Source organism: Ovis canadensis, chromosome 11, assembly GCF_042477335.2.
Source record: "Ovis canadensis isolate MfBH-ARS-UI-01 breed Bighorn chromosome 11, ARS-UI_OviCan_v2, whole genome shotgun sequence".
NCBI lineage: Eukaryota > Metazoa > Chordata > Mammalia > Artiodactyla > Bovidae > Ovis > Ovis canadensis.
This window is the reverse complement of record NC_091255.1, coordinates 69247501-69270789: the sequence shown is the minus strand read 5'-3', so window position 1 is coordinate 69270789 and position 23289 is coordinate 69247501. Positions and strand designations below refer to the sequence as shown.

General features: G+C 46.8%; 1 protein-coding gene across 5 annotated transcripts in view; it reads right to left on the bottom strand.

Moving 5' to 3' along the window:
- Window positions 1–5494: 5494 nt before the first annotated feature.
- Window positions 5495–23289, bottom strand: part of ABCA5 (ATP binding cassette subfamily A member 5) — a 70304-nt gene continuing 52509 nt past the window's right edge. For 4 of the 5 annotated variants that reach the window (XM_069542237.1, XM_069542238.1, XM_069542240.1 and 1 more), the window contains 17 exons: window positions 22607–22720; window positions 21067–21237; window positions 19972–20085; window positions 19072–19206; window positions 17635–17709; window positions 17052–17143; window positions 16013–16139; window positions 15579–15696; window positions 15384–15475; window positions 13705–13880; window positions 13246–13321; window positions 13049–13143; window positions 12232–12351; window positions 11509–11658; window positions 11058–11137; window positions 9739–9794; window positions 5495–9228 (listed from right to left, as the gene is read on the bottom strand). In XM_069542237.1, coding sequence (XP_069398338.1) covers window positions 9121–9228; window positions 9739–9794; window positions 11058–11137; window positions 11509–11658; window positions 12232–12351; window positions 13049–13143; window positions 13246–13321; window positions 13705–13880; window positions 15384–15475; window positions 15579–15696; window positions 16013–16139; window positions 17052–17143; window positions 17635–17709; window positions 19072–19206; window positions 19972–20085; window positions 21067–21237; window positions 22607–22720 — 1899 coding nt within the window. In that variant the 3' untranslated portion in view covers window positions 5495–9120. The remainder of the gene's footprint in view (window positions 9229–9738; window positions 9795–11057; window positions 11138–11508; window positions 11659–12231; window positions 12352–13048; window positions 13144–13245; window positions 13322–13704; window positions 13881–15383; window positions 15476–15578; window positions 15697–16012; window positions 16140–17051; window positions 17144–17634; window positions 17710–19071; window positions 19207–19971; window positions 20086–21066; window positions 21238–22606; window positions 22721–23289) is intronic. The other variant, XR_011246893.1, reaches the window with a different exon arrangement.

The following is a 23289-nucleotide window of genomic DNA, read 5'->3' as shown; positions in this document are numbered from 1 at the left end:
TGGGGCTCTCCATGCTGGCCCCCCAGCAGCACCAGGGGACAGGCCCACGCAGGAGGCTGCCTCTCTGGGCCTCTTTCTGATCTCCCCTGCCTCCTCTCTCCGGCCCTGAGCGCTGGTCCGCACCTTTGCTCCGGAGTGCACCCGAGGTGCCCCTGGAAAGCGCCCCGCCCCGCCCCGCCCCAAACTCAAGCCGGAGACCCACAGGTCACTTCATGGCTAAAGCCTCGCTAACCGCCTGGAACATTCGAGAACCGGCAGGTGCGGGGCAGGGACGCAGGGGCGGATGCCGCGGGGCCGCGGCGCTGTCACACCGACCTTAGTTTGTAAAAAACCCCGCAGTTTCTGCCAGGCGCAGTAGAGCGAGAGCCGCGTGGCCACGCAGTCATTGCTTGTTCACACCTCCCGCGTCCCGGCATGGAACCAAGCGGGCCGAACCCGAATCCGGGCGCAGGAAGGAGGCAGCCCACTCCCCGCCTCCCAGGGATGGGACACGGAAGGTTCGCGAAGCGGGGGCTCACGCACCAGGCGGGTCCAGGGCCTGGGGCGCTCAAGAGCATCTCCTGAGTTCACGTAGACGCCTCAACCGGGTTTGGTCACATGTCAGTCCCGACGGGCTGCGCAGACACAACAGCCCCCGTGGAGGCTGCGCCCTGGGAACGGCTCCCCGGGGAAGGGTGGGACTCTGGGGGCAGAGGGCAGGGACAGAGAACCTTCCAGGGCGGCGAGGGCCAGGGCCCCTGCGATAGCTGGATCCAGGTTTGGGGTCAACCAGCGGTCACCTCCTCCTGATGAACCACCCTGCTACCAAGAGCTGATGTTTGCATTTATAACTGAATTTTAGGAGAATTTACTCCTTTATCATATTAAATGTGCCCTCTCCTAATGTGATGAAACTGTTTTGAGGTCACTTTTATGTCTCTCAATAAAATGCATATAATTTACCCTAAAATTATTCCGTCTTTTGCAAGATGTATTGGTACATAGTGTAGACTTTCCATTACTAACATGATAGGATCTTTTTAAAGAAGAAAAAACCACCACATTTTCTAATTAGTTAACTGCTTCCCTGGTGGCTCAGAGGTAAAGAATCTGCCTGCACTGCAGGAGACATGTGTTGGATCCCCGGATCAGGAAGAGCCCCTGGAGAAGGAAATGGCAACCCATCCAGCATTCTTGCCTGGAGAATCCCATGGCCAGAGGAGTCTGGCCAGGCTACAGCCCATAGGGTCACAGAAGAGTTGGGCAGGACCGAGTGACTAAACAAATTAATTGCTGCTTGTCCAGACCACCTGACCTGCCTCTTGAGAAACCTATATGCAGGTCAGGAAGCAACAGCTAGAACTGGACATGGAACAACAGACTGGTTCCAAATAGGAAAAGGACTACGTCAAGGCTGTATATTGTCACCCTGCTTATTTAACTTACATGCAGAGTATATCGTGAGAAACGCTGGGCTGGAAGAAGCACAAGCTGGAATCAAGATTGCTGGGAGAAATATCAATAACCTCAGATATGCAGATGATACCACCCTTATGGCAGAAAGTGAAGAGGAACTAAAAAGATTCTTGATGAAAGTTTAAGAGGAGAGTGAAAAAGTGGGCTTAAAGCTCAACATTCAGAAAACGAAGATCATGGCATCTGGTCCCATCACTTCATGGCAAATAGATGGCAAAACAGTGGAAACAGTGTCAGACTTTATTTTTTTGGGCTCCAAAATCACTGCAGATGGTGACTGTAGCCATGAAATTAAAAGACGCTTACTTCTTGGAAGAAAAGTTATGACCAACTTAGATAGCATATTGAAAAGCAGAGACATTACTTTGCCAACAAAGGTCTGTCTAGTTAAGGCTATGGTTTTTCCAGTGGTCATGTATGGATGTGAGAGTTGGACTGTGAAGAAGGCTGAGCGCCGAAGAATTGATGCTTTTGAACTGTGATGTTGGAGAAGACTCTTGAGAGTCCCTTGGACTGCAAGGAGATCCAACCAGTCCATTCTGAAGGAGATCAGCCCTGGGATTTCTTTGGAAGGAATGATGCTAAAGCTGAAACTCCAGTACTTTGGCCACCTGATGCAAAGAGTTGACTCATTGGAAAAGACTCTGATGCTGGGAGGGATTGGGGGCAGGAGGAGAAGGGGACGACAGAGGATGAGATGGCTGGATGGCATCACCGACTCGATGGACATGGGTTTGAGTGAACTCTGGGAGATGGTGATGGACAGGGAGGCCTGGCGTGCTGCGATTCATGGGGTCGCAAAGAGTCAGACACGACTGAGCAACTGAATTGAACTGTCTAGAAGAGCAGGATTAATTTTGCATGTTACTTTGAATTTTGCTGAGCTCTCTATTATCATTGCAGATTTTTTTGAATTTTCTAAACAATATGTTCATCTGTATTGGCGCAGTTTTACGATTTCTATTTTCTAATGTTTTACGATTTCTATTTTCTAATAACCCTTACAATTCTCTGAAGTTGAATTCCTGGGATAAAGTGGACTCGTTCATGACGTAGGTCTCATCCTCTGACTTTTTAAAAATAATCTCCTGTTTCCTTTAATGGCTCTGCATTAATTACATCTTTTATCCTTGATATTCCCTTTCTCAGTTTCCCCTTACCTCAAATTGCCTTTTTTTTCCTGTTTGGTCATTCATTTTAAAAGCATACAGCTAAGCTATGCTCTAATTTCTGACCTATAGAAACTGTGAACTGGTTAATCTTTATTGTTTTAAGATGCTACATTTTGGGGTGGTTTCTTATGCAAAAGTACATCACAGGACCCTGGGTGGTTCAGTGGCTAAGTCTCTACACTCCCAATGCTGGGGGCCCAGGTTGGATCCCTGGTTGGGGAACTAGCTAGCGCCCTCCTGCTGTAGCTAAGGCCTGGCATGGCCAAATAATTTTTTTAAACAATCAAAGAAAATATTTCAATAAAGTGACACTTGTGACTCATCTTGATGCTTTCTCCCATCTGAAAATTATCATGGACACCCCTAAGTCCTCGTTTATATGGGAAAAAACCCAGTTTTCTCAAGTATGTATCACTAGTTTTACGATTTGAAGCAGTAAAAATCAGGCTGTGATCATATCTTTATTACCAACGACTCCCCCAGGACTCATTTCCTGGAGGTTTGTTTTATGGTCTCTGCCCATCTGCCTCCTAGTTATCAATGAAATTCACCTTTGTTTAAGAGACAATGATAGAGGATTCTCCACAGGGCTTCCCTGGAGACTCAGACATAAAGAATCTGCCAGCAATGTGGGAGACTCCAGTTCGATCCCTGGGTCGGAAAGATCCCCTGGAGAAGGAAATGGCAACCCACTCCAGTATTCTTGCCTGGAGAATCCCATGGACAGAAGAGCCCAGGGGGTCGCAGAGTTGGACACGACTGGAGTGTCTAACACAGCACTGGTTGCCTTGCCAGGAGGACCTGGAAGGCTTGATTTTGCGGCTCCTAAGAGAAAAGCTAAGGAGGGGAATCAACGCTGGCGATGTAACTGAAGGCCGGCCTGGAGCTGGGCCGCACGCGAGTGGGGTCTTTCGCGCCCTGGCTGCGCGCCCCTTCCCTCTGACGAATGCCTGGGGTGCCTTCTGGCTCCCTTGCGTTTCTTCTCCTTCGTTCGGACGCTCTGAACCGTGCTGTCGCCTCTTCCCCACGTGAACTAGCGTAAGGATGCCCGTTCTCTCCGCGGGATGCTGCCTCCAGCTCCCGGGCTGACTTGCTGGCTCCAGCTCGGGCTCCTCCTGGGCCCCCGCGTTAGTTGGTGGCTCAGTCGTGTCCCTGCACGCGTGCGTGCTACGTCTCTTCAGTCGTGTCCGGCTCTGTGACCCCGTGGGCTGGAGCCCGCCGGGCCCCTCTGTCCATGGACTCTCCAGGCGAGCACACTGGAGGGCCTCTTCCTTCGCGGGGATGGAGCCCGGCTGTCCTGCGTCGCAGGCCGCCTCTCCGCCGCCGGGAGGACGCGCGGCGCGCTGGGGCCACCTGGTGGCCGAAAGCGCTCCCGTCTCGCCGGCGGCTCTCACCCGCGCCCGGGTGGCTGGAAACGGCGCGCCTCGGGCTTTCCCGAGGGCGATCCTGGTGACTCCGCGGGCAAGAACCACCTGCCAATGCAGGAGCCCTGGCTTCCACCCCTGGGTTCGGAAGGTGCCCTCCCGTGCTCTTGCCTGGGAAGGCCCATGGACAGAGGGGCCTGGCGGGCTACTGCCCACGGGTCACAGAGCCGGACGCGCCTGTGCCACCGAACAAGCGCAAAAGGTCAAAGCACGAACTCAAACAGCCCCCGGGACAGGCGCCAGCCTGCTCTCCGAGCTGAGACCGGGTTCACGCTTCTCTCCCTGGAGAAGCTCCGATCCCCACCCGAGCTGCCTCACCCGCATCCTCCATCTCTGTCTTGGGTTATCGGGAGGTGGACTTCAGTGACCTTTGATGGCTTTATTTAGCAAATGCTATGACCCTGGCGAGGTCCGTGTGGAGACATGGGGGAAATAATTAGATTACTATACTGATATTCTTTGGAAGTCTGCATTTATGCAAGAGTGGCAGCAAGACTTCTAATCATGTAGTTTTGTGTATGCTGGTTTTATGCTACATAAAATTAATCTGATTAATCAGATCTGCAAGAGCTGCTTAGGTCCTTAAGAAACATTGGTTCATTAAATTTAAAATCTTATCTATCAATTTATTTAAATATCCTAAGGAAGATGATAAATATGTATTAAATATTTGGGAATAATTTAATCTGTTAAATGTAATAAAATATAAGCAACGATTGCTTTATATTTTTACAAAATAGATTTGAGATAAAAAAGATCTACAAGAATGTCTAAGTTTAAAATATGAATGTAAACTAAAACACAGGTAACTGTCAATACTGGGCTGGATGAAGCAGAAGCTGGAGAACCATCATCAACTTCAGGTACGCAGGTGAAGGTGAAGTGAAGTCGCCAGTCGTGTCTGACTCTCTGCGACCCCATGGACTGTAGCCCACCAGGCTCCTCCATCCGTGGGATTTTCCAGCCAAGAGTACTGGCTGCTACTGCTGCTACGTTGCTTCAGTCGTGTCCGACTCTGTGCGACCCCAGACAGTGAAGAACAAGGAAGCCTGGTGTGCTGCAGTCCACGAGGCTGAAGAGAGTCGGACATGACAGCGACTGAGTAATAACAACTATCAGTGTTCCTCGTTGAACATTCTTGAAAACACTGCCGCTGCTGCTAAGTCGCTTCAGTCGTGTCCGACTCTGTGCGACCCCATAGATGGCAGCCCACCAGACTCCCCCGTCCCTGGGATTCTCCAGGCAGGAACACTGGAGTGGGGTGCCATTTCCTTCTCCAATGCATGAAAAGTGAAAGTGAAGTCACTCAGTCGTGTCAGACTCCCAGTGACCCCACGGGCTGCAGCCCACCAGACTCCCCCGTCCCTGGGATTCTCCAGGCAAGAACACTGGAGTGGGGTGCCACTGCCTTCTGAACAGATACTAAAAATAAATTACCAACAATTTCAGTGCCAGATTTCCCTTCATTTTTACTATACACTAAGCAACAAAGTATCCATTTCATACAAAACGAAAAGCTGAGCTAAAGTTTCAGTTCTTAAAGCTTACTACTAATACTATAATCATACTTACTTTTCTTAAATGGGTACACTGAGAATTAATTACGTGGAACGCATTATGAATAAAAAATAAATAAACTTTTACCTTATAAGAATAGCTGATATAAAAATTATTCACCTGAGAAAAGATTTTTTCATTTTATGTAACGTGTTCTTTCGGGAAAGAAAACGAAAAATCATTTAGCAATATTACAAATACATTAGAGAGGAGCATTTCTATTTTTAAAAGATGAACATCTATTAATGCATTACATAAAAATACAGCATAATGTTTTGTCAGATTCTTAGTACAACCAGAAGAAAATCTGTGGCCAACAGAGCGATAAAAGCAGGATGCCACTAACCCTCAGTAGAGCTCTGCCCCAACCAAACATTGTACAGCCAGCAAAGCGCCATCATACTGTATCAGAGTCAGGACCCAAGGATCTGGGGGCTTCTCTGGGGACTCAGGGTTGAAGAACAGGCCCACCACTGCCGGAGACACAGGTTCCATCCCTGGATCAGGAAGATCCCCTGCAGAAGGAAATGGCAACCTACTCCAGTGTTCTTGCCTGGGAAACCCCATGGACAGAGGAGCCCGGCGGGCTGCACTCATGGCGTCGGAGTCGGACTTGACTGAGTGCTAAGTGACCCAAGTTTCTAACGCCTTCCTGCTGCACTGTACGACCTTACAAGGCCAAAGCGGAGGGTTACGGTCTTACCCAAAGACCCACCGCTTGAAACGTGATCACTAAAGTGTCGGTGGAGTTAAATTACTCTAAAAACATTTTAACGATAAAAACAGTGGTTTTAGATAGTTTGGGGCGACTGAAAGGAAAGTAGGCTTTTAGGGGAACATGCAGCCTTCTACTGAGAACAAACCCGCCAGAAAGACAAAGTGGCTCAGGAAGGGACAGAGTGGAGCCTGCTCATCGCTGCGCCTCTCCTGTCTCCTTCCTGAGGCTGCAGACGGACGTCTGCCTTGTTGGTCACTGACCACCATGACTCCGTGAAGTCCAGCCTTTTTACTGTTAAAATTTGACTGTGGACGGAAAACATAAGCCAGGGGGGTGGGTTTTTTCCCTAGCTGCTTCCTAATATATGTACTTATTTGCATTGATACAAAAAAAAAAAAAAGCTTGGAGGTTATAATTTAAGACATTTGGACTGTACAGTCAGCGAAGGTAAACTCCGTATTTGAGTTGCTGTGTCCTTTTCTTCGAACTCCACTCTCCCTGGTTTTCCTAAGTAGTAGTTAAACGGTACTTCTGATTAGGAAAAATGCTCCTACTGTGAGAAAATGGGAACAGAACATTCCTATGAATAATTTAATTCATGACCAAGATGTATCCACTCAAAGTATGTAAAAACTTTTAAAAAAGGTGTTTTTTTTTTTTTTAAATGCTTACAAGAGCACAGTAACAGCACAATAATGAGCCTGACAGATGCGAACGATGGCCGGTGAGCACAACTGCAGAGCTGCATCCCCAGAGAAGCCCCGGGTGTTACACTGATGTCAGGCACTGAAGGTACCTCTGTAAATGTACAGCAACCGATCTGCCGTGACTTGCTTAGAAAGCACAGAGCGTTGCTGATTAATTCATCTATAAAGGGAAGGGTTTCCCCTCAAATGTTTCTGGACTTGTATTCGTCATCCAGTGCTACAGTTTAATAGTGACAGCTTTTACTAAAGATTCGAAGAGTGAGATTCTCAGGTGAAGAACCAAAGGTCAGTAGCGGGAGGCGAGTGTAACAGGAGGTTAGACTAGTGCCAACTGAGTCCTACAAGGAGAAATCACTCTGGTGCGGGCTGCAGATGCCAGCGGAGGCTCTAAGACAGCTCGTGCAGTTAGAAGGAAGACCTGAGACACCAGGCAAGGTCCGGTACTGTCAGGCATGTGACCGGAACAGCAGAGGGAAACGCCGGTAGGGCACCTTGTCCTGAGGCTGAGGAAGGTGTGCTGCCGTATCCTCAGCCGCACAGCCGGGCTCACAGCCGTCTCACCGCGCGGCACAGCCAAAAGTTCAGGTTCACCACACGAGTCAGCAGCCTCATCAAAGGGTGTTCCACTTCAGAGAAACTCGGCACCAAACCCTTCTATTGCGACTGCTGTTCTCTCAGACTCTCTGTCACACAGCACAGTCACACCCCAAGATACTTGCTTTTCCAAAGGTGGTCACTCTCATTCATCTGGTTGAGATACAATGTCAACTGGGACTTCCCAGGTGGCACAGTGGTAAAGAACACGCCTGCCAGCGCAAGAGACACAGGTTTGATCCCTGGGTTGGTTAGACCCCTGGAGGAGGGCATGGCAACCCACTCCAGCGTCCTTGCCTGGAGAATTCCATGGACAAGGGAGCCTGGCGGGCGACAGTCCAGGGGGTCGCAGAGAGTCAGACAGGACTGAGTGGCTGAGCTCACAGCACAGTATGATTTATGTTATATCCCTACAGTCCACACACGGGGTCTATGCAGAAGTATTTGTACGGATACCTTAACCAAAATCTCACTTCAACTCTGTCACAGAAGAAAACTGGTTTCTTACTAAAGAGAATTGTGTAGAATTTACTTTCCTTAATGACCACAAGTTTATCTATGTTCCACCATATTCCAAAGTGAATCTGAGGTGAGTAGACAAATTCACAGTGACATACTTACAACTCTACAAAGGAGAGATATTCAAATAACAAAGTTCGTTTATATAATAAAATATATTCTTTGTAATGAAGAAGACAAAGGCTTTCCATTTTCCATCCGGGTGGAGGAGAAGGTATGGATTAATTCTTGCAGCCCTACAGATGTCGTCATTCCAGCCCCGAACAACAGAAGAATCAGATTGCTACACTGTAAGATTCTAGACACAGTCTTCCACCATAACTGAAACATCTCTAAATTTTACCGTAAGCAAAAGAACTGTACCTGAGTTACTGATATCTACAATCACCTAAGAGAACAGGGTCTCCTTTCAGTTATTTCGGCGCATGCATCTTGCCCAGTGAAGGTCACGGCCTGCAAACCTCTCTCTGCAAGCAGCCTGTCCAGTGTTTAAGCTTTTTAGGAGGCCAATTTCCATTCAGTTTCTCTTAGAAATTAAAAAGGAGAGCGGACTTTTGCTTTATGTCTCTGTTCTATGTATCTGTCTTCTTATTTAGATTGGGGCATTACATACTTACGTAACTAGATGGTATAAACTTACAGACAGCTGCTCAAAATAAAACGATCCTATCACTAGGTCTTCAAACCATAAATTCACAAGCGCTGCTTCTGAAAAGTGAACAAGGACACGGTCACCTTCACGCACAGACTACAGCGCAACACGCTGCAGACGCCACCACTCAGGCTCACGTGGCTGTATGCAAGGGTTATTCGAAGAAAAGCGAAACACACAACTGATAGCATTTCAATGCAGGGAGTCAGGAAAATCCCAAGTGCTTTCTCGGCTCTTCGATTATTGCTCAAGCAATAAACTGTCAAGCCAAAACTAAATCGTAAAAGAAAGAAATGCAGGAAGTGGGGCAAGCAGCATGAATTCAAAACACGACTCTGTCCTCCTGCGTTCTTTCCCACCAGAGTGCGCTGTTGAAGGTGCCACAGCTGCTGTCTTCCTCCTCTTGCTCTTTGGTGAGTTCCACAAAAACCTACGTGGAAACAAATGAGTACAGTATTCTGCACTGCAATTATCCTAGGAACATTTTAACTAAAGCAGCAGTGCCATGAAGCTGTACCTAAATACACGAACCACTCAAGTATCAAGAGATACACTTAATATTATTTAAGCAGAATGATCCCCACTAATCCTATATACTGATGAATATCATTTTAGAGGATTAATAGATCATTTTTTTGGACTGAAAACGTGGCAGGGTGGTAAAGGATAATTTATAAATATTTAAGCAATGTAATTTCAGATGTGCCAATATGAATGCCATCCATCAGGAGTCATTTTCTTGAAACTAAAAAAAAAAAAAAAGAGCTATCGAAACAGGCAGGTGGAGGACCTCAAGTTGTTTAAAATTCACACAGCTGCGGAACACTCCGCAGTAACCGGTCTCTGGCTCTCAATCTCCTTCCCTCTCCAAAACAAACCTAAACACTTAGATGCTGCACGCTTTCTCCTACAGAACTGTTAACAGTTAACTTTGTGGTACCTGTTCCAACGTGGCTTGAGAAAAGCTGTACTCTTCAATAGCGAATGTATGTTTAGCTGTGAAAACGCAAAAAACAGTATTTCACTAAGTAATATTTTTGAATAATCAAATGGCAATACCTACTGAGTGGCTAACCACTTGTGCTTTTTTCATCTCTCTGATCGGCCCACTCAGCTGCAGGCTGTCAGTGACGTCACCCCCTACCTGCCTCCCCTCCCCCGCCCGCGGCCTCCCCACCGCCCTGGGCCGGGCTCACGGGGGCGCGCGGGCTCACGGGGGCGCGCGGGCTCACGGGGGCGCGCGGGCTCACGGGGGCGCGCGGGCTCACGGGGGCGCGCGGGCTCACGGGGGCGCGCGGGCTCACGGGGGCGCGCGGGCTCACGGGGGCGCGCGGGCTCACGGGGGCGCGCGGGCTCACGGGGGCGCGCGGGCTCACGGGGGCGCGCGGGCTCACGGGCCGCCCCACAGCCCTGGGCACAGGCTCACCGCCTCGTCCCACTGCCCCTTCTCACAGCAGCTCCTCGCCCCCTCCTCCGCTTCTGCCGCTTCTGTTGATCCCTGCTCTCCACCTCCCGCCCCCGCAATTCCAGCAGGCTGTCCCGGACTTCTGCAGCTAGATTCCGGGTATCAGTCCTGTGTCATTCAGATCCTTTCGCAGTCTAATCCAATATCGAAGTCCTGCTCTTCCATTCACTCCTTTAATCCCCCGCTTTACTCTAATGCCCCCTTTAACCACAGAGCGAGCACCAGGAAACACAAGCTGCTTCACGGTTTCCAGATGCTTCTTTATGAAATGACCCGGACCTGAACACATGCCCGTCCAGAAGATGCCTCTCTCTCCTGGGGAGATGTCTGCATCCCCCCTAACAGTTATTTTTAAAACGCTGACATCCCACAAGCGTCTCTGCAGGCCGGGTCAGGAAGGCCCACCCGTCCGCACCTCGAGCTCTCCTCTCCTTCCTCCTGCTGCCCCTGGGTCTTGTTCCCGCCCCTTCCATGGCCTGATACAAAGTGAGGACTCAAGAAATGCAAAGCTCCGGCTTCTGGACTGAACTAGTGGGGGCTAATTAAACTGAACTTTCTCAGACGCAACGTAAAAACTGCGGTGACATCCTCTCAAGAGGGTGAAAGGCTTACACGACAACGCAGCTCATCCACAAAATCCCAGGCTGTATTTTCCTATAGCTTAGATTCAATTAACAGAAGGTCATCTTACTCACTGTAGTTTCTGCAGTAAACTGAGACCCAACTTCTAAACTTTTTCATAAAATTCCCTCATAATTTGAAACCATCTCAGTGTTTTTCAAATTATTACTCACCTTCTTCCAGCTTAGAAAAAGACTGTGAAAGGGACTGAACGTCTTCCTTAGGAATTTTATAAGCCAGAATAGTAGAGAAACTGAAAGCAAAGATGAAGGAAAATTCAGAAGTGACTACTAACTGTGTGTTCTGAAGCCAAAATTCAATACTTTAAAACTTCAAAATAAAACTCCCATAATTTGACACTTATTTAGATAAAAATCATTTGAAATCTTAAAATATTTCCATGCACAATAAAATAACTCTTTCCTTACTACCGAATAAAAGCTGTCAAACCTTTACTATCATACACTGAAAGATCTAACATTAAAAATAAGTTAAATGTGAAGGCCATTCTTCAAACTACATTAGTCCAATAATAAGAGCATCTCCCCCCAATCCTTAATACAGTAGCCGATTTTCACGATTACTGCTCTACCGAGAAACACAGCTGCATTTTTAAAACGTCACCTTTCCTGGCGGCTTGCGTTTGGGAAAATACACCGGATTTCTCTTTGGAGACGGTCTACTTCCAGGCCCTCTATCCAATCCTTTAATTTGATTTCCAAAAAGTACCCCTTTCCAAATTTACTCTTCAGATGCTGCACTGTCCCGATACACCTGTAGTGAATTTTAAAAGATATGAAAGAAGCTGATAGTTTCAAAGGTGATTTCTCACTTAAGGATAATTTAGGACGTCCGTGGTGGTCCCGTGGTTAGTCTGCCAGTCAAGGCCGGGGACATGAGCTCAGCCCTGGTCTTGTTCCAGCTGAGCCCGTGGCCAGAGAGAGCCCGTGGGCCTCCACCAGGGAAGCCACCGCATGGAGAAGCCCACACCCGCCGTCAAGAGGAGCCTCCTCGTCACAACTAGAGGAAGCCTGCTCACAGCAACAGACCCAGCACAACCAAAAGTGAAGTTCACTACAGAGAAAACACCGGCTGAGTAAGATTCTTATGCTGGAGTCCTTGGCCAATCTACGTAAAAGTTGCAAACGTAAGAGAGAACAGGGAGTCTCCACAGGCAGAACAGCTGGCCGGTTTTGGGGAGAAGCAACACTAATTTCCAAGTAATTCTATGGAAAGCTGATTAAACAAGGAAGCATGTCTCAACACTTAAAACCGATAGGACCCTGAGACGCCTCTGAAACGCCGCCGCCGCAGCACACACCCTGCCCCCCACCGGCCGACGCCCACCTCAGCCGCCCGGACACCAAGACGGCCACCCGGTCGCAGACGGCCTCCGCCTCCTCCATGTAGTGAGTGGTCAGGATAGCGGCCCGCTTCCTGTTTTTGAATGCCGTTCTAATTGCTCTCCTACAAAATACAAAGGAAACGAACAGAAGGGAAGATGGCACCTGAACGTTAACAAAAACACCTGAGTCTTTAAAAATCCAGCTCTTGGGTTAACAGATTTACCAAATATCAACTGCTATACTTATTATACTCTGCCCAACTATGATTCCTCTAGCCTAACTAATTTACCTTATTTCTGAAAGCTTGTCAAGTGGAAAGAAAAGTTCATGATTTCAAGTGTCCCTATGGGTTGAAAGTGTGTTAACCAACCAGTTATACAAACTGAAAGCTTTTCATGTTAGAACATAAATAGCCACAGAATCACAGGGAAATCTTCACATATGTCTGACCCAAACCTCACATTTCATAGACGTGGAAACCTAGGCTCAAACAGGCAACTGCTTAGCAGAGAGTTTCGCTGTACATAATGTACATTCTAGGCAGCACGGTCAGGAGACGTTCACTTCTGTATGTTACTTTAGACAAGAAGAAAACCATTTTAAAAACTATTCAGACAACAGTATTCTCATTTTGGTCCCAGAATACACAATGTATTGTCAACACTTCATGAAAAACATGATTGAGTTTAAGGGGATCTCTAGAAACACGTAATCACAATTTTCCTTCCTTGCAGGACTCTGAGTATGTATCCGTACTGACAGGACCCGAGTGATGGCGGCCCAGCGCGGGGCCTCGCGCGTCCCCGCCTCACACTCACCACATGTGCTGCTTGGCTTTGGGATCCATGCCTGTGGACGGCTCGTCCAGCAGCGTGACCGGGGGATTCCCCAGCATGCTCAGGGCGAAGCACAGCTGGGGGGGACGACAAACACGGGGGGGGGGGGCTGTAAGACACGCGGCCGGCGCGGTGCCAGGCGCTGGGCTGCACGCGCGCACGCGCTCTGACAAACGCACCTTGCGCTTGATTCCTGCAGGAAGTTTCTTTACCGTTTTCTGGAGGTGTTCTTTGAGATCAAGTGCATTTGTTATTCTGCAAAAGAGATGGTATAAATGAGCATGCCATGATACCCTCAGACACAATTAATAATACGGATTGTGATCCCTGAAGCTTTTTTTTTTCCTAAAACAGTTAAGTCGGTAGAAGCTCATTTCAAATAAATCAACATCATGACTAAAAGGTTCACTTTAAATTAATATAGGTTTCGTGGCAATTCATAAGTACATTGATTCCGTATTCAAAAATAGAAGTATTTTCATTTTCATAGCTGTCATAAGTTGGTAGAAGAATATATGGGAAAGTAATGATCTTTTCCCATGGAAACTACGATCCAGGGAAATGCCTGTTGTGAAATTTTGAAACTGCGCGTCATGACCTTCCCCAGGTGACAGAGGGAGCTGAAGGCAGGGCCTCACCGATCCGTGACCTCCTGCACGTCGCTGGCGCTCATCCCTTTCACAGCCCCGTAGATCTGGAGGTGTTCCTTCAGGGTGATGTCTTGCCATAGGGGGTTGATCTGGGGACAGTAGCCCATACACCTCACGGAGTTGTCGTCTTCAGCTGGGTGTGAAGAGTAGTCTCCTAGGAAGACCTGCAGAAAGACAAGCTGAGTGGAAGGACTAGCATCATAAAGGAAGTGGCTGGTGGATCCACTCAAACTCCTTCCCAGAGCCAGGATAAGGCGAGGTCAGACTCTCACTCCTTCCTGAGGAAGTCAGGACCTACACTGCTGAGCTGGAGGTGAGTGACCTGGTCAGAAACGGGGACCAGGGATGCAAGGCTGGGCGGGGGTTGCAGATTTAACCACAAGGGTCAGGGGCTGGTTTTATGTGTTCATTTATTTATATATTTATTCCTGGCTGTGCTGGGTCTGTCTTGCTGCAACAGCCTTTGTCCAGGGGCGGCGAGCAGGTTTCTCACCACGGCGGCCTCCCTGGCTATGGGGCACCGGCTCCAGGGCACGTGGGCCTCAGTTACGTGGCTCCCAGGCTCTCGAGACACGCTCAGATGCGGCACACGAGCTTAGTCGCTTGGCGGCACGTGGGATCTTCCCAGATCAGGAATCAAACCTGGGTCTCCTGCATTGACAGGCAGATTCTTTACCACTGAGCCACCAGGGAAACTCTGAAAGGTGCTATTTGGGCCAAGGAAATAAGTGAACCTGATCATCTGGTTTTCCACGGGGTAAGGAATAGCCAACATAAGCAACACCCAAGGTGACGGAAGCAGAGTCAGGTGTGCCGGGCGCTTTCTGGGAAAGCAGTGAGCCAGAGCTGCTGGCGAGAGGGAGGCAGGAAGCGGGATCAGGGCAGTCGTGCAAAGTGCACGCAGAGAGCTTGGGAGGTGAGCCCGTCACCAAAGGCTGGCTGAGGGCAGGCTCAGCTCCGCTCCTCCACTTCCTGAGGTCAACACAGGGGTGGCTGTTAAAGTCAGGGGATGAGTCACCTGGGCTTGTAGTCGCCACAGAACAGGAACACTGTATACGTATGCTCTGCGTGTACGCACGGACATTTCACTATTACAGTATTCTCACGAAGAGAGCATGATTTGATCAAGCTCTCCTAAAAAATTAACACCAAACCATACAATCTGAGCACCGAAATCCCACTTGTCACTGTCGTTATTGTTATTCTGTTACGAAGTCGAGTCTGTTTCTTTTCACCTCCATGGACTGCAGCACACCAGGCTCCTCTGTCCTTTACCATCTCCCAGAGTTTGCGCAGATTCACGTCCATTGAGTTGGTGATGCTAACTATCTCATCCTCTGTCATCCCCTTCTCCTCTGCCCTCAACCTTTCCCAACATCAAGGTCTTTTCCAATGAGTCGGCTCTTCCGATTAAGTGGCCAAAGTACTGGAGCTTCAGCTTTAGCATCAGTAGTTCTAGTGAATATTCAGGACTGATTTCCTTTAGGATGGACTGGTTTGATCTCCTTGTTGTTCAAGGGACTCTCAATAGTCTTTTCCAGCACCAGTTCGAAAGCATCAATTCTTTGATGCTCAGCGTTTTTTACAGTCCAGCTCTCACAGCCATACATGACTACTGGGAAACAAACGCAAACCGTATTCAATACAGGCCACACGCTAGACCATACCTGGCCCGAGGTTGGCTCGCTGTCACCAGCCAGGATATTGATGAGCGTGCTTTTGCCTGCACCATTTGGACCCAGCAGTCCCAAGATCTCTCCTGAGGGAACGAGAAGGAAAGTCACCAAATGCAAATCAAACTGAAAAATGAGAATTACTTTTTCTGGGAAAGTTATTTAAGAAAAAAATAATTAAATACCAGCCTTTTTTCACACAGAAGGAGACATATTTATTTGCCACTTTCTTCACTTTTCTTGTAGGAAGAAAATCTTTCTTGTCTTCATATTCTTTATGCAAATTATTGACCATAATGGCTGGTTTCTAATAAGGAAAACAGGATTTTAAAAGAGAGCTATAAATCAAACATCTATCACTAAATGAAAGGCAGTATACGCCTTATGTCCCTGCCATAAGAACTATATTTCCTAACGAGGGGTCCTGTACAAACAAATATCCCATTTATGGCTGAAATAATGGCTTACTCAAAAGTAATTGGACAAAAATAGTTTTTCAAAGACAGGACTTTTTCCAGATTGAGTCATATGAAAGAGGACTATTTTTCCAGGTTAACTCCCGTGTGCGAGGAGCTGACCATTGCTGACCACTGCAGACGACCCAGCAATAAAGACCAGCTCACCTCCTCGCAACACTGACAGCTCATCAGCTCTTTGACCTTCAGCCTTTCAGCTTTGACATCTTCATCTTCATCCTCATTGTTGGGTGGTTCTGAAAACTTTCTGTGTTTGGACTTTGTCGAAAGACTCCTGAAAGTATAAACAGATTTTCAGGTAATACTAAGAAATTCAAGCACTAAGTTCAGAAAAGACCGGGGTGGGGAGACAGGAACACACGGGCATGAGCTCTGACGTTAGAGAGCGCTCTTAACCAGGTGAGGAAGCTGGAGCAGACGCCATGTCCTCCTCCAGTGGGTCTTCCCGACCCAGGGGCCGAACCTGCATCTCTTGGGTCTCCTGCGTGCTATACCGCTGAGCCTCCTGGGAAGCCTCTACAAGGTAGCATCACTTGGCAAAAACAAACAAACAGGTGATGAGGTCCTGCCACCTGCTTCAGCAGGGGTGAGCTTTCAGGACATTATGCTAAGTACAAGAAGCCAGACAAGAAAAGGCCGTGTCTTGTGTAACTCTACTTATACGACTGTGAAATTGGCAGATGTATAGACAGGAAGCAGATTAGTGCTTATAGAAGGCTGAGGGGAAGCTCAGGGGGGAAAGGAAGTGACTACTAACATGTACGAGGTTTCTTTTGGGGAGGGGGGTGATTGAAATGAGAAAGTGAAGTGAAAGTCACTCAGTAGTGTCCGACTCTGTGACCTCATGGACTATACAGTCCATGGAATTCTCCAGGCCAGAATACTGGAGTGGGTAGCCTTTCCCTTCTCCAGGGGATCTTCCCAACCCAGGGATCAAACCTAGGTCTCTCTCGAATTGCAGGCAGATTCTTTACTAGCTGAGCCACACAGGAAGGCCAAGAAAACTGGAATGGTAGCCTATCCCTTCTCCAGCGGATCTTCCCGACCCAGGAATCGAAGCGGGGTCTCCTGCATTGCAGGCGGATTCTTCACCAACTGAGCTATCAGGGAATTAGATGACAGTGTGGTTGCACAACTCTGTCAATATACTAAAAAAAAAAAAAACACATGAAAATTAAAAACTGACCTGAAAAAGGGATCCTTCCTTAACGATCTGCCACCATATTTTTTCTCGTAGTACTGCAGGAGAAAAACCCACAGCACACAGTGCAGGTAAGGCTGAAAGAAAAACAGCTCATGACTGGACAGTTTTTGGTTATTTTTTCTCCTGCCTGTACCAACGAAACCAAAAAACCACTATCAGTACATCGGGTTCCTTGCCATCACTGAAAGCATTCATCTTCTTTTTTTTGCATGTCATACAGTGAGGCAGAGACGAATGTGAGCACAAACCACGACAGACGTTTACGAACGATCTCTGTGCAGTTTTCTACTGCTGGAAAGTCCATTTGCTGCCAGCTTTGTAAATATCAGAATTTTTCTAAAAACGCTGTGTTTTTGCTCCTATGGAAGCCAGATTTCTTGTTAAATAGAATTAGTGGCATGTCAAAAAGCCCAGTATATTAGAATGGGTGTGTGCAGTACGCACGCATTAGGCAGCAGGACTAGCACGCCTGACTTCCCACGCGCCTTTGTTTTTATGCAACGGGATGACAGCTGAACGGAGAGTTACGACCTCTTGGCCAAACTACGGGCAAGTGACTTCTTACCGATATAGCAGCCACCAGAAGGTTATCCCGCGGGTCGTAGGTGTCCTCATGTCTCTGAAGATTCTTCCAAGTAATCTGAGACAAGACGTTTGGAAATTTGTATGCGGCTGTTAACACCATGATGCGATGTGATCTGGTGTCTGTCCACAGTTCCTGGCACAAAACTTCTAAAGCCCTTGGGGTTTCCTGAGTGACAGGTGAGGAGAACCAGCCCCTTCCTGCTCGCGGAGTCTCTGCTCCTGACGAGACCCTCCGGAGACCCTCCGCCAGAGGAGCCAGCCAGACCCGAGAGCTGGCGCTGCTGGTCCAGGCCACCGCCCCGGAGGGGAGGAGGGCCTGGAGACTCATCAGCGCCTCCTCGCCAAGGGACTGAGCCACCGGTTTCTGCCCCGGGGCTCAGGAAGCGCCCCAGGCGGGGGGCGGCTCACCAGATGGCTCGGGGGCAGGAGCCCTGCCTGCGGCCCTCTGTCCCTGGGGTCTACTGCAGGCCCACCGTGACGGGCTGGGACGGGAATTCAGGGCTCCCCTGAGTTCTGGGAGCTGCTGGGGCAAATCACCGAACCTCTGAGAAGGGGGTCCAAGTCAGACAGAAGGTGGGTGGCGGGGGCACCCACAACCTGCGTCTGGAATCTGAGGTGGGGGGCAGCCTGCAGGACTGACCCCTCGGCCCCCCGAGTCTGCACTGACTGTGCTCAGTGTCAGAACTGCAGCACGCGAGGGAAAAGCCCACGTGTTTGGTGTCAGAAGCATTGTGGGTAGAGGAGACCATGTTCTTTGCTGCAATGTGTACAAATAGTTGGATTAAAATTAAAAAATATGTATTTAATAGCAAACATGTCTCCTCCATAAACTAGTTAGCTATTCATATTAATAGCCATGTTTTGTAGTTAGATTAAAATCTTCCTCATGCCTGTCAGGGCAGGTATAAATTAAACCTATAGACTAAAGCTAAAAAAGGGGAGGGGAGGAAAGTAGATACATGGGCAGAATTAATCAGCAATCATCCTAAACTAAGAACTCATCATTTAAATTTTTTTTTTCTAATCACATAGCAATTATATTCAATTAACTAGGCTTAATATAATTTTGGTATATTTTCCTCCAGAAAAATTCTCTCTCACCCTTTTAAAACAATGTTTAATCTTTGAAAAACTCCGCCCAGACAAATACTGACTGCAGTCAGATCATCATTCTAATTTAGGTATATTGTTTGGGGTACGAAAGATGTCCTAATGAGTACAGTCCTCTCCTTTGAGAACTGATGGCCTAAATATATGACTGAAAAGACTTCAGTCATTTTAAACTGCTGCCTTAAGTAGTAGCAGCTAACTCAATTTTATTATTATTATTATTTCAGTACAAGAATTAAGATCCCAAAGAATTAGGCAGTATTTATTTCCGCTTTTCTAAAAATATTCAAACATCTAAGAGGCCTACCTTTATGAAACCAATCAGGCAACCTAGAAGCGGATAGATTGGAATGGCAATGCAAAAGACAGAATGAAGAATGACTGTAGCTGAGTCTCCCATGAAGTAAGTTATTTCGGTGACTGCGATGCAAGCCAACGCTGTCTAGGGAGAATGACGAGAGAACAGGTGAACAGGGGTTTAGAAATTTCATACAAACTTCCTGTGTGCCTCAGCATTAACTGAGCCTTTACTCCTCAAATAAAACAAGGAACCGTAGTAGACGCTTAGCCAGGAAGCACCAGGTGGCTGACACCAGCTGTCCGCGGCTGGCACTGGGGCCACTGTGGTGGCGGTGTCCAACTGCTACGCCCGTCTGTGTAAGTCTGTATCACTGACGCTCTGCATCTGTCTGTGTAAGTCTGTATCACTGATGCTCTGCGTCTGTCTGTGTAAGTCTGTATCACTGATGCTCTGCGTCTGTCTGTGTAAGTCTGTATCACTGACGCTCTGCGTCTGTCTGTGTAAGTCTACATCACTGACGCTCTGCGAGCCCCACGGCTGCAGTTCCTGCACTATCTCCCGGAGCTTGCTCAGATCCATGCCCAGAGTCGGTGATGCTATCTGCCCATCCCATCCTCCGTCATCCCCTTCTCCTTTTGCCTTCGATCTTTCCCAGCACCAGCGTCTTCTCTAATGAGCTGCTCTTCACGTTGGATGCCCTGGGCATGCCAGGTGCGGGATGCAGCAAGACACCATCCCATCTTGGAGCGGACACACAGGCAGATGCTGCCAGCCAGCCATCTAAGTTCTGTGCTCAGCAAAGACACAGGGGCCTTTATGAGTGTGACCACAAAAAGGAAGGGAGCCTGTGACCCCCGAATCGTGTGCTATGGAAAGCTGAGACAAACGGTATAAAAGGTGACTCACCACAGAATACATAAATGACCAAAGCTCTCTGGTATTGACAATTTTTTTACAGGTGAAGGAAGTAACGTAGGTAAACAGGATGACTGATGGGACGTAGCCGATGAGGCAAAAACCCTGGAAAACAGAGGTTTGCATTTTTATGTAAAAATGAGTAGCTAGCCATACATATGATGTAAGATACCTGCCACATTAGAATATCCAGGAATAATTATTTTTCAAGTTTTACTGCTTTACAAATTGCTCCAAAGACTGAAATTGTGGTAACCTAAGGTGTTACCATCCACCCATCCACTTTTCTCCTAGATCAAAAAACCTCATGTTTTCAACTGTTCACACAACCTTGAATAAGTCATTTAAAACTAAATACTACTTGTAGTTCTTTTTTATGCCAAGTAAAATATTATTTCATCATTTTATTACAAAAAAAGCATAATGAGTTACACATTTATTAATCTCAAATAAACTGTTAGCTTCTACTTTAATGCACTTAACGCATTTTATAAATTTGTAAGAAAAATGTTTATTAATTTATAAGGTAGAAATTAACATGCAAGGTCAGTATGCTCCCTGGTTAAAGCTGCCATGTTTATTTTCAGCAAATCTAACCTACCAACCTCTGTCTTCCTTTTTTCCTAATATAATTCACAGGAAATTATCTAGTATCAGTCATTCACTGACATACAAATATGAATCCAAGTCATTCTCGTCCTTAGTATTTTAAGCCATATTTTAAATTAGGGAATAAAAGAGCTTCCTCTTCATGAAATTATTCTCAGGCACGGAGACAAAGGAGATGCTTAAAGGAAACACTCTTTACGTTTTCCTGAGGACAGACCAGTAGGCCCTCCAAATGAAGGATCACCTCAGCTCCAACGAAGTGTTTTACAATGGTGAAACATTGTTTTTAAAAGCCACTTAGAGCAATACGACCTGCGCTGGTTATAGGTACCATATACAATAATTAAACAGACGCTGGTTCTATTTTCTGGAACATCATAATTACTTAATCAGACAACTGTCACATTTATAAACATTTAGCTTTTTAAGATAACATTTTATTTATAAAGAGCATGAGCACAACTGATGTTAACTTACCACAGAAAGGAACTTGACAGCATAAAAATATAATCCATAATGAAATGCAAATAAACTGCCTAACATCAGAGTAAGGACCACAAAAAATAAGGGGATGTCAACAACAGCCTGTCCGAGCCAATACGCAGAAGGCAAGAGCCCCGAGAGCTTGAGCTGAGTATAAGCTTTGATCTAAAAAAAAGGAAAAATTGATTATAATTTTAAACACACTACAAACAAAAATCTCTAGCAGATGATTGCAGAGCTTCTAATTTTACATCAACAAGAAGGGTCACATTCCATCAGTAGGTAATAAAAGCCCTCTGACAGCTAAATATAAATTCCATTTAGCCTTTAATCTGGTTCATTATTTCTGAGGCATAACAATTTCAACAGTATTTTTCAGCATCAGAACACAGCAGCGCTGCCACGAAACACAAAACTGAACTAAACTAAAAGGGCCACACGGGGTTGAGAGCTGCACAAGCGGTAAGCTGCTGAAATGTAACTGGTTTTGAAATTCTGTGAAATAGAAAAAATATGTCTAGGAAAAAGGATTCTTACTTTTAAACACTGACCTTTCATGAAAACACTAATAAATGGCCAAGCATCATCAGACTTACACAGGGCTTTCAGCTTGAGTGTGGACCTTGTACTTGGACGCATCTGAAAACCTCTTATGCATTCGTGTGTAGAACGAGAGTGTTAACTGTGATCATCACCACGAGGGAATACCATGTTCACCGGTATGAACAGGTGAAAATTTAAACAAGCATTGTTTTCCTGACATTCTCATTATATAACTTGAAATTTTAAGATCTTCCATAAATGCAAATGCCTAACAATCTGATTCAGGTGATTTTTGTCATCTATAAAAACATCTACTCATAATAAAAAAAAATCTACTCCTAGTAATTCAATGCCTGATATGAAAGAGCTGGCCACAGAGGATGAAAGAGAGAGATAAACATTCGTTAAGAAGAAATGATTTTCTGGGCTATAAATATTAGTTAAGAAGAAGAAAGATTTTATAAGCGGACATTTGTGTTCAGTGAACACAAGAACAAAAATATCAATTCCAATATACGCATAAAAATATAAAGCATGTCAAATGCAATCATTTTTTGAAAATTCATGTTGCTGTCCCTCATGCACTGCTGGTGGGAGTGTGAAAGGCTTTCATCTACCCTGAAACCCAGATCAACAATGTCTTATAAAACTAAACACACAATCACCATATCACATAGCAAGGGTGCTCGTAGGCGCTCATGCCGGAGAAAAGAAAACTTAGGTTCACCCACGAGCCTGCAGCAAAGGTCCAGGGCAGCTTAATTCATAACAGTCAAAGCTGAAAAAATTCAGATCTGCACCCTGGAACACTTTTAAAGCGCACGACAAGCACTCAGATAAGTGACAGTTGTTACTCTTACTGTAATAAATATGTTTATGCTCCATTTACTTACTTTCAAAATAACAGCTGCACGTAAGTCTCGCACTCACACAGAAAAGCTCAGTTTTCTTAACAGTCAGCTGCACCTGTGATTCTTAACTGAGTCATTACCTTGTGATTCTCTGCATTTTCCATGGCGAAGTAAGGAGGCATTGCGGTAACAATAACCCCAAGTAAAGCGGCTTGGAAGTACAGCTCGATTTTGAAAACGATGTCCGTGATTTCCTGAAAGACAACCTCAGAGTGAGAGACAGAATGGAGGATCCCTTTATATCAAGTCACTAAATGCTTCCTAACAGCCCATCAGAACCTGACAAAGCCTCTATGAAGAGACAGGTGCAGAGTAGTTAACACGCAGTGGCCACAGTGCCAACCTCAGCTCAGCCGCTCAGTCGGGTCGACTCTTGCGACCCCACGAGCCGCAGCGTGCCAGGCCTCCCTGTGCATCACCGACTCTGAGTCGGTGATGCCACCCAGTCATCTCATCCTCTGTGGTCCCCTTCTCCCACCTACAATCTCTCCCAGCATCAGGGTCTTTGCCAATGAGTCAGCTCTTCGCATGAGGTGCCCAAAGCACTGGAGTTTCAGCTTTAGCATCAGTCCTTCCAAAGAAATCCCAGGGCTGATCTCCTTCAGAATGGACTGGGTGGATCTCCTTGCAGTCCAAGGGACTCTCAAGAATTTTCTCCAGCACCACAGTTCAAAAGCATCAATTCTTCGGCACTCAGCTTTCTTCATAGTCCAACTCTCATATCCATACATGACCACTGGAAAAACCATAGCCTTGACTAGAC